Here is a 13,229-nt window from a genome sequence, read left to right as displayed (position 1 = left end):
TTCCCCCTGGAAGAACTTTCTATACCCTTGCTCTAACCTAACAGATGTCTGACATTCTCCAACGCTCACCCGCATGTTAATCACGTCTCCACATTCACCCTGAAAATCTACAGCAGGTCAAAGCGCACCTTGGCCCTCAGTCCGTAAAAAGACATGAACGCTAGCCAAAGATAATACAAGATGAAAGAAAATAACTGTAGCTGTGACCAACTCCTCTGCCAGTCAATCCCTTTGCCCTGTTATTTAGCCACGTCTCCCTTGGCAGTATCTCTCAAGCATCCAAGCCAGCTGATGTGGGTGCATTCTCTTCTCCCAGGGCCTGTTCAAGGGAGTGCTAATGAGCCACAAAATAATCAGAACAATGAAAAAGCACCAAAAATGGAACCCAAACTCCCTACTCTGTGTTAACCAGTCAAAGTCTCCATGACTTGTCACAGGCTCTGGACTGGGAAAGCCACGGGGTAGGATCGTTGCAGGCTTATCCACGACTGCACGTCTGTGCCAGCCCAGGCAAGATTTATAGAGTGAATGGACAAATAAATGACAAATGCATGAATGATTGACTGAACACATGGAGGGTTCATGAGCGTGCAGCACAACCTTATGCCCTTCCAATCCCTCCCAGCCCACCCTCAGGCCCAGATCACTTGTCCCCTCCTTACCCTAGCGATCAGCTCCCCGACCATTCCCGTCCAGGTGCCGTTGGCCTCGGGAACGCCGTACACGCCATCCCCAACCAGGCGGATCTTGTAGTTGAATCGGAGGATCTCTGCCAGCTCCTTGAGCATGTCCACACAGAAGCCCTCGTAGCGGTCATTGCCTTCCATCTCCTGGTGGTTCCCCTTCAGCATTAAATACGGGTTTTCCTGCAGCAAAACTGGGCAGCTGTCATTCTCATCTTAGCCCTGGTGTCTCAGCCACATGTGATGGGGAGGGCCGGGGCACAGAGGGCTGGGGAGGAGATGGGGCAGAAGGAGGAAAGTGACGTGGGTAATGGGCTACTTTGGGGTGATGACCAGTTCTTCTCCCTGATGTGCTCTTTAAAGCTGTCCTTCAAGGTGCTTCTATTGTCAGGAACACACAGTGGTTCCCACTGCATGGAGGGTCAAGCTCAAGCTGCTTCATCTTGTTTAAGGTCATCATCTGATCGTACCCTCTCTCTCTCTCTTTTTTTTCTGCCCCTGCTTTATTCCAGGCAGACCTATCTACATAGGTTGGGCATTAACAGAGATATAAGGATATCTGCAATAAGCAGGCTAGGTAAGAACAGGTACATGAGCAATTGCAGTCCAAGGAGGGCATTGGGAAGAGGGCAGGTATCTCCAGTGAGATGTACAGAGAAGGCTCCAAGCTGAAGGTGGGATCCAAGCTGGGCTCTGGAGAAGGCAGAACACTGAGAGATGGAAGGGCTGCAAATGAAAGGCATGGGCCAGGGGAAGGCACAATCAAGGACACGATCTTGAGTGGCTGCTCAGTAGACGATAGACCTTCCAGGGTAGCTGGAGCACAGGTTGTGAGCAGGGATGAGATGGGAGGAGAAATGTGGACGGATGGATTAGGGTCAGGGTGGGCCTCAGATGCCAGGATATGGTGGCCGCACATTACACAAGGTATAGAGGGGAAACATCAAGTGTTTTAAAGACGCAAGGCTGTGAGCAAGGAATATTAAGTAGTAGGAGAGGAAGCATCCAGGGGTGAGGACAGACCCTCTTCTGAGATGAGACCCTGAATCTTGGGCTGCAGGTTGGAAGGTTGGATTGGAGAAAGCCAGAGGGATATAAGAGACGCAGGCCTGATGACTGGCTGGTTGGGTGTGGGTCCTCAGAGCCTTGGAGCCCAGTGGATGACCAACAGAGGGTGGTGTCATGGGGGGCTCGAATGCCTGGAGGGGAGGAGGATTTGGAACAGGTTGAATCTGAGGTGCTGGCAGGCTATGCAGGCAGAAGTGCCCCACTGGGTGTTTAAAATGTGGAGCGAGGGTAAGACAGGGGCCAGAGATTGGACACGTCGTACAGACATCAAGGCTGAAGCTGGGGAATATGTGAGACCGTCAAGGGGAAGAGTTGAGAAAGGGCAGAAGAGGAAGAAGAAGAGGCCCTGGGGAGAACCTGGTCTAAGAGAGTGGGGAAATGAAGGGCAACCACAGAAGACAACACAGAAGCAGCCAGGAAGGCTGAAAATCAGGGAAACGTGGTCTTAGCGTCAAGGAGGAGAAAATTTGAAGACAGAGGATGTAGCCACTCCCACCATTCTCACAGACCAAGCAGGGCCGGGAACCAGCGTGTGGATCACTTGTCACTGCTGACCTTCTGAAGGCAGGCAAGGTGGGGGCAGCAGGACTCCATAGGATGAGGAGTGAGCGAGTGCCGCAGGAGTGAGGGTGGTCCAGCATTTTGACAGGTTAGGAGCTAAGGGAGGCAAGGCGGCAGGCACAGAGGACAGGTCGCCTCTCCTCCAAGCTCCTTCCCCACTGCAAACAGCAGGACTGGAGGGTCCTGGGGCCCACCCAGTTCTGTGATTCTGTGACTCCCCACATTTGAGGGCAGCTTGAAGGGCAGCAGGGTGTAGGAAAGGTGAAGGCAACGGTGTTTTAGGATGGGACAGTCCAGGGTATATTTATAGGTAGGAAGGGAAAATCTCTGCAAAAGGGGAGAAAAGAGGAAGAAAGAGCCATGCTAGCTGGTGGAGCAAGGGCCCAGGAAGCGCAGGGTGGAGGCAGGGTGGCGGCAGGGTGAGGCTCAGGCCTGGGCCTGGAGGTGAGGCAGAGGATGTGGGTGAGTTCACAGAGAGGAGGGAGCTTGTGCTGGCCTCAGAGTTGTGCTGAAAGTGGGGCAGATAGGCTTGAGGCTTGGTGTGTGGGAAGATTTTCAGCAGAGCCACTCAGGGGATGCGACAGGAGAGAGGAGAGCTGGGCTCAGGGATTACCAAGGTCCAGCTGCAGAGGGAGAGGCTGGATGCAGACAGGCAGCTGGGAGCAGGGGTGGCAGGGACAATCAGGCTTGGGTACAGGTGTGCGTGGAGAAACCTGAAACACCACGATTCTAGGAGCCAGGAGAGGAAAGTGCTGAAATCCTCACGAGTTGAGCTTACTCTGAGAGGGGCTTCTAGGCGGGGGAAGATGGAGGGCCAGACAGACCCAAGGTCATGGGGGGACTGTGCAGGAGAGCAGAGTGTGGGCGTGATGGTGTGGGCGTGATGAAGTGGGCAGCCGGAAGGCAAAGGTCGTACGTCAAGGAGCAGGAGCTCTGAGTAGAAGGTGATGTGATTCTGATTCACGATGAGTCTGCTGTCGTGTCAATGAGATAGGGCCAGTCGGCCTGCCTTCCACACACGCTGTCCTCAGCACAAGGGCTTCTCCCTGCACAAACTCTCCACACACTCCCCCATCTTCCGCCTCACCTAGCTCATCTCTGTCCGCAGAGTCACACTGCCTCCTCTTGTGCCAACCCATGTCTCAGAACTACCCTGCTCTCATGCCAGGACCCACACAATCGCCCTCCAGTGTTTTCTGATTTGCGCCTGCTCTAGGTGGAATGGGAGTGGGGCCTGGGACGGACTCGTCACCTGCTTGGTTCCCCTACCTGGCTCAGCATTAAGCACTTACCAGTCATGTAAGAAGCAAACGAATGGCTTCATGGACAGGGCATGGCTGGGGGTTTCCATCTCAGGACTGGTAATGTCCCATTGTATCTTTAATTGTCCCAAGGGGTGACACAAATGCTCCTTCCCAAACACTTGCTAGTCTCAAGTTAATTTAAAACTTATTGACATATTCAAAGGTCTTGGAGATGCATTGGAAAGCCCAAGGATGGGGATGGTCAGGGCTCACTGCCACTTTGGAGAATGCTGGGGGTTTCAGTGCTAGCAGCGGTGCTGTGAACGCAAGGTGAGAATGCGGCAAAATGCTGAAGACGAGGTCTGATACAGAAAAGGTGTTCAGGGAATGGGAGCAGCAGCCACTTCCATGTGTTTGCTGGCATTAACCAATAAATCATCCACACATTCCCAAGTGTGCCCGGTGTGTCCTGACCAGAGTGGGGAGACAACATGGATACGTGCTGAGTTTTAAGGGATAAATCATTCAGGATTCTCATTTGCCAGGGAAAACGCACAAATAGTCGCCTGGGGACTGAATTAAGATCATCATTCCTGGTGAGATCTATCGGCTCGGATCAGCCACTGTAGCACACACCCACAAGCAAAGAACCAAGGCTAATGGCTGTTTGAGTTGTACTTACCATGTTGTTAAGTGTCACCTCACACACCAGTGTCCGGCCTGCACCCCACCCCTCGTGAGCACGTGCACGTATGTGAACAAACACACGTGCACACACGCACAAATCAGGGTGACTTTCCCAGACTAGCAACAGGAGCCTGCAGACTTGGCATAGCTGTGGACCTGTGCCAGAGGTCCAAGCACGGTGTAATTCCCAGCTCTGAGAGGCTGGAGGTACAGCCCAGTCACTTCCCCATCTCCCTCCCAAAGTCTTGTTGGCTTTTAAGGGACACCCCTACCCCTGCAGGAAGGACTTCCTTCACTCAGATTCTAATTATTGAGCTCCTACTTTGTGTCAGCCCCTCTACTTTCAAGGAGCTGTCATCCTAGAAGGGGAGGTAGAGCTTTAAACAACAACCTCTAATTAGATAAATGGAAGGGGGCAGGGCAAAATGCTGGAGACAAGGAGAGGACAGGAGTTAGAACAGGGAAGGCTTCACTGGAGACGTGACATCTGAGCAGCTGCATAGGCATTTCCAGCTGGAAACAGAAATTAGAGGGAAGGGTAACCCAGGCATAAGGAACAGCATGTGCCAAGGCAGGCAGGGGCAGGATGCAGCGAGCAGGTGTTGAGTCATCCAGTGGCACTAGACCAAATGCTGCATGGGGAGGAGAAGGTGAGGTGGGCTGGGCCTGATTACGAAGGGTTATGCCTGGGCAGTGGCTGAAGGATTATAAGGAAGGAAATGCCAGGCCAATTCTGATTTTCAAATGACCATGCTGACAGTAGGGTCACGGGACAGGCAGAGAAAGAAGGGAGCCTGCCAGCAGAGTATGGAGCGGTTCCAGAGAAAGAAGTAGAGGGGCCCCAATCCTGGATTAGAGCAGGGGCTTTGAGGATGGATAGAAGAGGACAGATCCAGAGGTTTTTTAGAGACTAAGAAGTCAGCGGGAAGGAGGTCCCAGCAATCACACTGGGTGCTGCACACCCTCCTCCGAAGTGGACTCAGCCAGGCTCTTCCCCGCTTTCTGCTGGACAGCGACACCGCAACCCGCTCATCTTTCTGGCATTTTCACACTGGTTCAGATAAGCTAAGGCTGAGCTGAGATGGGCGTGGGTGAAACCCTGGGGGCTGGAACTGCGCTCTCAGTCCTTGCTTCAACAGCTCCCTCTGCCAAGAACAGCCCTCCCCAGGCAACCACTTTGCTGTGTCCTCACCACCAGGTCTCTGCTCAATGCTCCCCTTCTCGGAGAGGCCACTCTGACCACTGGGTATCAACACTGCCGACCGTCTCAGCACCCCAGGGCCTTCACAGCTCCAGCTCCTTTTCCTCAGCCTTGCAGCCTTCTAATTCATTGTTTGACAACATCGCTTTTTCCTATCTGTCACACGTTCCTTGCTGGAATGTAAGCTCCTTACAGGCAGGGATTCTTGTCTTTTTGGTTCATGGAGGCACTCTGAGCACCTACAACAGTGCCCAGCATATAGCAGCACCCAATAAACAGTCATCGTGTGAATAAATGAATGAATGAATGAATGAATGAAAATGTTCAGTGACTCCATCTCATGACAATGAAGGGAAACTTAGTAGCCTGGCATTCAAGTTCCTAAGCACTATAGACCTAACCCACTTTTCTGGCTTATGCCTCTTCCCTTTCTTACCAGTGTTTGTTTCTCAGGAAAACCTGTACCTTTCTGCTTTTCCTGAACACCTGATGATGCCCTCCTTCATTCATGTCCTCCTCCCCACTCACTCCCTGTCTTTCAGAGCCCATCGTCAATGCCCCTTCTTTCCTGAAGGCTTTGCTGATCTCCCCATAGAGGGGACCTCTCTCTCCTCGAAACTCCACAGCTCTAAGTGTGCGCCTCTTTCTGGCTTTTATCTCCTGTTTACAGTAGATCAATCATTTCAGCCCAGGGCGCCTGGGTCCCAGTAGTTCATAAAGCTAGTGATGGAGGTCCTTGAACTCTTTTTATTATCTCCAAAAGCCTAAAAGACATGGACACATTTGCAGACTTTGCACAGTTAGCAATGATAAGGCTGAGGAGGCGAACTCATGCATCGCCTCTTTGTTTTGGGCTGCAATGGTATCAGTGTGGTACCACTGGCTATCTCCTGCTAATAAGATGCTGGGCCATGCAGGGAAACATGCTTTAGATTAGTTAAAAGGGGGAGGGGAGGAACAAACTAATGACTACTTAATACATGTAGTTGGTTTAATTGACAAATCTTTTAAACATAAGGCCTTCAGAGGGGAAGACAAATAATACCTTGGCCATATATGCACTTCACCTATCCCATCTACTAACTTACAACCTCAGGACAGAGAATAGAACTGAGTCCTCCTCATCTTTGGTCTCCAGGACTGGGTACAGCACCTTGCACATGGCAGGGGGGCAGGGAAGGGAGGGTGAACTTGGCAATTACTGAATACAACAGAATCAAATAAAAAGGGCAAATGGGCCAGGCACGGTGGCTCACGTCTGTAATCTCAGCACTTTGGGAGGCCGAGGCAGGCAGATCACGAGGTCAGGAGATCGAGACCATCCTGGCTAACACGTTAAACTTCGTCTCTACTAAAAATGCCCGTGATGGCGGGCGCCTGTTGTCCCAGCTACTAGGGAGGCTGAGGCAGGAGAATGGTATGAACCCGGGAGGCGGAGCTTGCATTGAGCTGAGGTCGTGCCACTGCATTCCAGCCTGGGCGACAGAGCAAGACTCCGTCTCAAAAAAAAAAAAAAAAAAAAAGGGCAAATGGTCTCTTGCCCTATAGATTTTATTTTATTTTTTTGAGACAGTCTCACTCTGTCACTCAGACTGGAGTGCAGTGGCACGATCTCGGCTCACTGCAACCTCCGCCTCCCAGATTAAAGTGATTCTCGTGCCTCAGCCTCCCGAGTAGCTGGGATTTCAGATGTGTGCCACCATGCCCGGCTAATTTTTCTATTTTTTTTTTTTTAGTAGAGACAGGGCTTCGCCATGTTAGCCGGCTTGGTCTCAGACTCCTGGCCTCAATCCTCCCACTTCAGCTTCCCAAAATGCTAGGACTACAGGCGTGAGCCACTGCACCTGGCCTCTTGCCCTATAGACTGAGAGCTCTCTTTTTATCACCAGGAAATGAAGAAACAGGCCATGTAAACCCACAGACATTCCATGTCTGCTTCAGGATGTGGTGGGGGACGGTCCTGTTATGTACACAGCAGGCACCCAGCAAGGTGGGCTGCTGCGAAGGGGCAGGGGTCCTCAGGGTCTGAATCCAGCTCCCCACTCTGTGTCACAGGTCCCCTTCCCTTGCCCCTGCACAGGTTCCCCAGCTGTCAGGGTGCCCCCAAGAGGCATCCACAAACTGGTGTCTCTCCACCCCGATCCTCCCCCCAGCTTCTCTGGAACTCATCAAATATCATTTCCATATGAAACAGCAACTTGAGCGTAATTACGCTGTCAGAAATTGGGCTCAGTGCTGTGATTAGAGCTCCCAGCTTCTGTTCAAGGGGCAGACTGTGAGTGCTCGGAGCCGGGGAGGCACCCCAGGGAGCTGCAGCTGGGAGCCCGGGAGAGCCCACTTACCAGGATGGTGGTGACGACCAGGGTGGTGTTGAAGAGAGTGTCCGAAATGTTGGAGGCATAGAGGCGGCTGTCCATGCTGAGGCCCTCTGCCACGTGCCACTGGCCGATCTGAGGAGACCAACGGAGAGGACTGGGAAGAAATGGTGGCCTTCAGGGCTGGAAGGAGCCAAGAGACTGACCTCTGCCTCCGGCTGGGCTGCATATGAGCAGGGAGGGGTGTGCAGTATGGAGCAGGGGGCTGGACTGCAGCAGGGAGACTATTACCCAGGGTTGGGGGGCTGTAACAGGGAAGAAAGGAATAAAGATGTGGGGGAGAGGTGGGAGAGGAAAATGGAGAAATAAATCAGGAACGAATGCAGTTTGGTGAAGTTCTCTCACACAGAAAGGAACAGAACATGTGGAATCACATTATTTTGAGGCAGGGATGGGCTGTAGAGCTCTTTTGATCCGGCCTGCCTTCAATCATTTCTGAGTATCAAAATAAGAATGAGAAGGCTATACCGGAGAGAACTGTGTCCTTGGATAAATGTTTGCTGGATGGCTGAATGAATGAATGAATGAACCTCAACAGGTCTAGTCCAGATTGACTCATTTACCAGCTGTGAGAACTCAGGCAAGTTATTCACGTCTTTCAGAGCCCCAGTTTCCCATCTATCAATGGGGATGGTAATGCTTGTCCTGCCTTCTTGGAGCTTCTCATATACGTGCCAGTGGGTGTTCCATTATTTACCCAGACCCAGGAACACAGATCTCAACAATGAAACCTTAGAAAAGTTACTGAACCTCTCTGAGCATGTTCCCTCATCTATAAAATGGGGATAATCATAGAAACCTCACTGGGTCATTGTAAGAATGTATTTAACCTGGCATTCAATACATGCTGCTCTCCTTCCATGTTGTCTTTTGTTTTCTCTCTCTATTGTGTTTTGTTTCCCTTATTCTGTTTTTATTTTATCGTGATAAGAACACTTAATACGAGACGTACTCTTTTTTTTTTTTTTTGAGAAGGAGTCTTGTTCTGTCGCCCAAGCTACAGTCCGTTTGTGCGATCTCGGCTCATTGCAACCTCCGCCTCCCGAGTAGCTGGGATTACAGGTGCCTGCCACTGTCCCCAGCTAATTTTTGTATTTTTGGTAGAGATGGGGTTTCACCATCTTGGCCAGGCTGGTCTCAAAACTCCTGACTTCATGATTCACCCGCCTCAGCCTCCCAAAATGCTGGGATTACAGGCCTGAGCCACTGCGCCTGGCCGAGATGTACTCTTTTACCAAGTTTTTAAACGTACAATATATTACTGTTGGGTGTCTCATTGTCTCAAAGACCACCAAGTGAAAAAAATCCACAGCTTACTCAGTTCTTCACTCTGGAAAGTTACCTAAACCTAAACTCAACAGAAATGAGGTTTTAGATTGCTTGTTTTTCCCAGTGGATCTCTCTTTTTAATTTTTTTTTAAATAAGAGATGGGGTCTTATTATGTTGCCCAGGATGGTCTTGACCTCCTGGACCCAAGTAATCCTCCTGTCTTGGCCTCTCAAAGTGCTGGGATGATAGGCTGAGCCACTGCACCTGGCCATAACTCTTTTTATACATATAAAAATACACACACATCTCTATATACATAAAATCCCAATATATCTCTACTAACTGGAGCCCCTGGCAAATCATTGCTGTTGCTGAGTGTTTTTAGGTGGGCAGACAGGAGAGACGGCTGGCTAAAAACCCAGTGAAACGCACACACCCTTCTCTGCCAGGCTTCTGCAGGCAGCAGCAGCAGCTTCCCTGGAAGACCCACACAAGTTCCACAGATGCCAGGCAGTTCTACTCCGCAGAGCTGGGCTCTGGGTTCTTTTACGGAATTTCCAGCAACAATAAAGACATGTTGCACCCTTTTCCGCCGCTCCCGCCCTATGGGGGCCAGAGGATTGAGAGTGAGAGGGAGCGGCTCCCTGCCTTCAGTCTGGAGAAGGTGGAGCGTGTGCACGGCAGGGTCAGCCAGGCCCACCCCGGACCATCAGCTGGGAGCTCTCGTGGGCCTCCAGTTCCAGGCAGGAGCCTTACGGTCTCTACAGTTGGGGCTTTCATGTGGAAAAGGGGAGATGACCAAATGCTCCCGTCCATGCCCTGCAAGAATGCCACCTGGAACAGGGTGGGCAGCTGTCTCCATCTCTGCAAGGGCAGCATGGTTCTGTGCATGTTCACATTCCTTTGCCGTTTACAAACAAGGCCTCATACATATCCATACAACAAGCCCCGTTTTACAGATAAGGAAACGGAGGCCAAAACAAAAGAGCCCACCCAACTTGAAGTCACACAGCCTATCAGCTGAGAGGCCTGAGCTTTAAGCCCTGCACTCTTTTTTTTTTTTTTTTCCTAGAAATATTTAGGCTCTTTATTCTGGTTTTATTTCTTTATACTCATCCCACCAAGAATTTGAAGCACCTAATACACCATATAACAATTTTAAAAACTGAAGGTATCAAGGCAAAGGGAGCATGTGAATGACATACAAATCAACAAATAAAAGGATAAGAAAAGTGCTTTCAAAAAGGACTACCACACAGTACTAAAAAGTGGTAGCATACACTGCCAAAGCAGGTAGGGAAATGAGACCAACCACAAAATTCACAGTGTTCAAAAGATTGAAAACAGTAACAAATACTCTTATTTGGAGAAGCACGGTTTTTTTCTTAATTATGTGTACTGTCACAATCATATAATTACTATTTTAAGATAAACTTTATCATAAGGTAATTTTATGAGGAATCTCATAAAAAGGACACTATTTGGACATGGTGTCCAGTGCTTCTCACACTTCAACGTGCATATGGATCACCTCAGCCTCTGGTTAAAATGCAGATTCTGACTCAGTTCATCTACAGATAGGGCCTGTGGCTCTGAATTTCTTTCTTTCTTTTTTTTTTTATTATACTTTAAGTTCTAGGGTACATGTGCATAACGTGCAGGTTGGTTACACATGTATACTAAGCCCTGCACTCTTAAGTGCAGATGAATCTTCCCGAGGAAGGCTGCCTGGTCATCCTGTCTGACTCCTCCACCATTCCATTGCACATGCTTGTTTACTTGTGTGTCTCCCCTACGAGCAGCCAGTGTGGCTCAGCACAGCAGGTGCTGGCCTTACTTATGCTTGTACCCTTGCTCTGGGCCTGGCCTTAGAAGCAGGGAGCGTGGGAGGGGACCATTGTCTCTACAGACTGTTGTTGGTGAGGCACAGGCAGAAGGCACTTTCTCTTTCTCTGAGTCCTCCTCTGGCCTTGGGAGCTCCTATTGTCTCTTTAGGGGAACAGCCAGGCCATGTTATGGTCCAAGATTCCCCTTCCTCCTCCTCACTGCAGGGGTGAGGGATGAGCTGTTAGGTTTCCAAATGAAAGGGGAAAGGGTAATAGTTACTGGACACCTGATGTGTTCAATGTATCAAGCCTATCATCTCTGAATTCTCCCATCAACCCTTTCGAGTAGTTACATGTGTTTCTGTTTAAGAAGAAACTAAAGCTCAGGGAGGTTTAATGGCTTGCCTAAGGTCCCCTGGCTGGCAGGTGTAGCACGGGATTGAACCTAGATCTGTGACTCCTAATTCTGTGATCTTTCCTGTTTCTGCTGCTGTCTCTTAGGGTGGGGATACCAATGTGCCCTTCACTTAACCAGGCCAGGCTAACCAGGGAATGGCTACTAGGGGCCCCCCCCATCCATTAAGTCCAAATACATAGCTTTCTTCTCCTTGGCCTCGACATTCCACAAAGCCAGGTGAAATTATTGTCCTCAAAGAGGCTCAGTTTCCCTGTCTGAAAAATGGATAGAATTGGCCCCCAGTGGTCTCCTAGGTTGGGAGGGGCTGTATTTAGGCAGAAAGAACAGAAAAAGCAATCGGGCTAGATGCCAGCATTGGGATGTCTGGAATAGGACTGAACTCCTTAGAGTCCTTTCTGTCATCCTAAACCTCACACAACAGAGCCAGTAAGGCCTCAGCTCTCTGCTACCCACTTTCCCACCTCCACTGTTCTCAAGGGGTCTAATCCTCACTAACTACTTGTTCAAAGAAGCCCCAGCCCCAGACTCCTTGGTCTTACCCAAGCCATGAGATAGGTAAAAGCCAGGGGTAGAAACCATATACCCAGAGCCAGATCCAACAGCCTGAACTGCGTGCCCTCCCACCTCCCTCCTCTGGGAACATGGCAAAGAGACTAATTAGACCCCAAGCTCCAGTCAGGAAACAAATCCCCCACCCACCCTCCCACTAGCCCCCAAGAAATTAATAAACTCATCAGATCCAACAAAGCGGCTTGGCAGCCATTATCCAGTGCAATCTAATTGCAGAAAGGCAGTGGGAGGGAAAGGGAGATTCAGAGCCAGGCGCCCTGGGATACAGGCTAATTGCCCCACCCACTGGGCACCCTCGAAGCCACACACGTGCCAGAAGTGGGCAGGAGATACAGCTCTTTCATCACTGACAATCTGTGGCTCTGCCTCCAGCCAAATCCCTTTGCTCCACCCTGCTGACACCTGCCCCCCGAGCCTCCTGTAGGAACAGCTGTTTTGTAAGCCGCTTCCACATGCCCACATGTGCAGGCTTGATTTTGCTTCAAATAATGTCTCTCCTTGGCTCCCTCTATACTTTCTCTCTTGCACTTGCTCTGCCTTTCCACTGTTTAGAGGCCCCAGGGTTGCAGTGAAGGAGGAGAAGGTATGGATTTGGACAGGGCCACTGCTAGCCTACACATAGCATGTTAATACAAATAAGAAAAAAGCACCCCTCTGGGCTGATGTGGCCCTGCCAGAGCACCCTGGGAATGCAGAGTTGGAGCTGGACTCCATCCCTGGGCATTGACAACCAGAGCCACCGATGCAAAGTTGGATAGGAGTTTAACCTGGCTTCCTGCGGAAGGGCTGTGTGAGCTTGGGTAAGTTCGTGAATCCCTCTGAGCCTGTTTCCCCCATCTATAAAATGGGGATGAAAATAGTAATTATTATCTCATAGGGTTCTTAAGATTAAGGAAGATGGTGTATGTGCAAAGTACTGTGTCAACCCTTATTAGTTTTTAATACCATTGCCCAAGGCGGAAGGTGGAATCTCCTGCGTGCTCTGCGAAAGGTTTCACACTATGGGCTTTAGTTGATTAGGCAGATGAGGCTGGTGTCTCAAAGTATAGTTCTCAGAAATGTAAATTATCTTCTTCTCTGAGATGGACATTTAAAAACCAAAATTAAAAATGAAAACAAATGCAAATTCTTGGGCCCCACCCCAGAATGACTAAATCAGAAATTCTAGGAGTAGGGTAGGCTGCGTTAGAGCAGAGCAGAAAGACCAACTCAGCTGACAAAAGGATGACCGCGAAGGGCTAGGGTGCAGAGAGTAACAGTGCTTCAGTGCCTGCCCACGGGCAGTTAGGAAATGTTACAAACTGCCTCTCCTGGGAAGAAAAAAAA

The 13,229-nt window shown here is 50.2% G+C and overlaps 1 protein-coding gene across 2 annotated transcripts in view; it reads right to left on the bottom strand.

Annotated features, from left to right (window-relative positions):
• GRIK4 (glutamate receptor, ionotropic, kainate 4) overlaps window positions 1-13,229 on the bottom strand; it is a 432,235-nt gene that overhangs the window by 83,290 nt on the left and 335,716 nt on the right. For both annotated transcript variants that reach the window (XM_011926979.1, XM_011926978.1), the window contains exons 11-12: window positions 7,787-7,894; window positions 663-866 (exon numbers count right to left, since the gene is read on the bottom strand). In XM_011926979.1, coding sequence (XP_011782369.1) covers window positions 663-866; window positions 7,787-7,894 — 312 coding nt within the window. The remainder of the gene's footprint in view (window positions 1-662; window positions 867-7,786; window positions 7,895-13,229) is intronic.

The sequence above is a fragment of the Colobus angolensis genome, unplaced genomic scaffold, assembly GCF_000951035.1.
Source record: "Colobus angolensis palliatus isolate OR3802 unplaced genomic scaffold, Cang.pa_1.0 Scaffold7, whole genome shotgun sequence".
Taxonomy (NCBI): domain Eukaryota; kingdom Metazoa; phylum Chordata; class Mammalia; order Primates; family Cercopithecidae; genus Colobus; species Colobus angolensis.
This window is presented reverse-complemented; position numbering and strand designations above follow the sequence as displayed.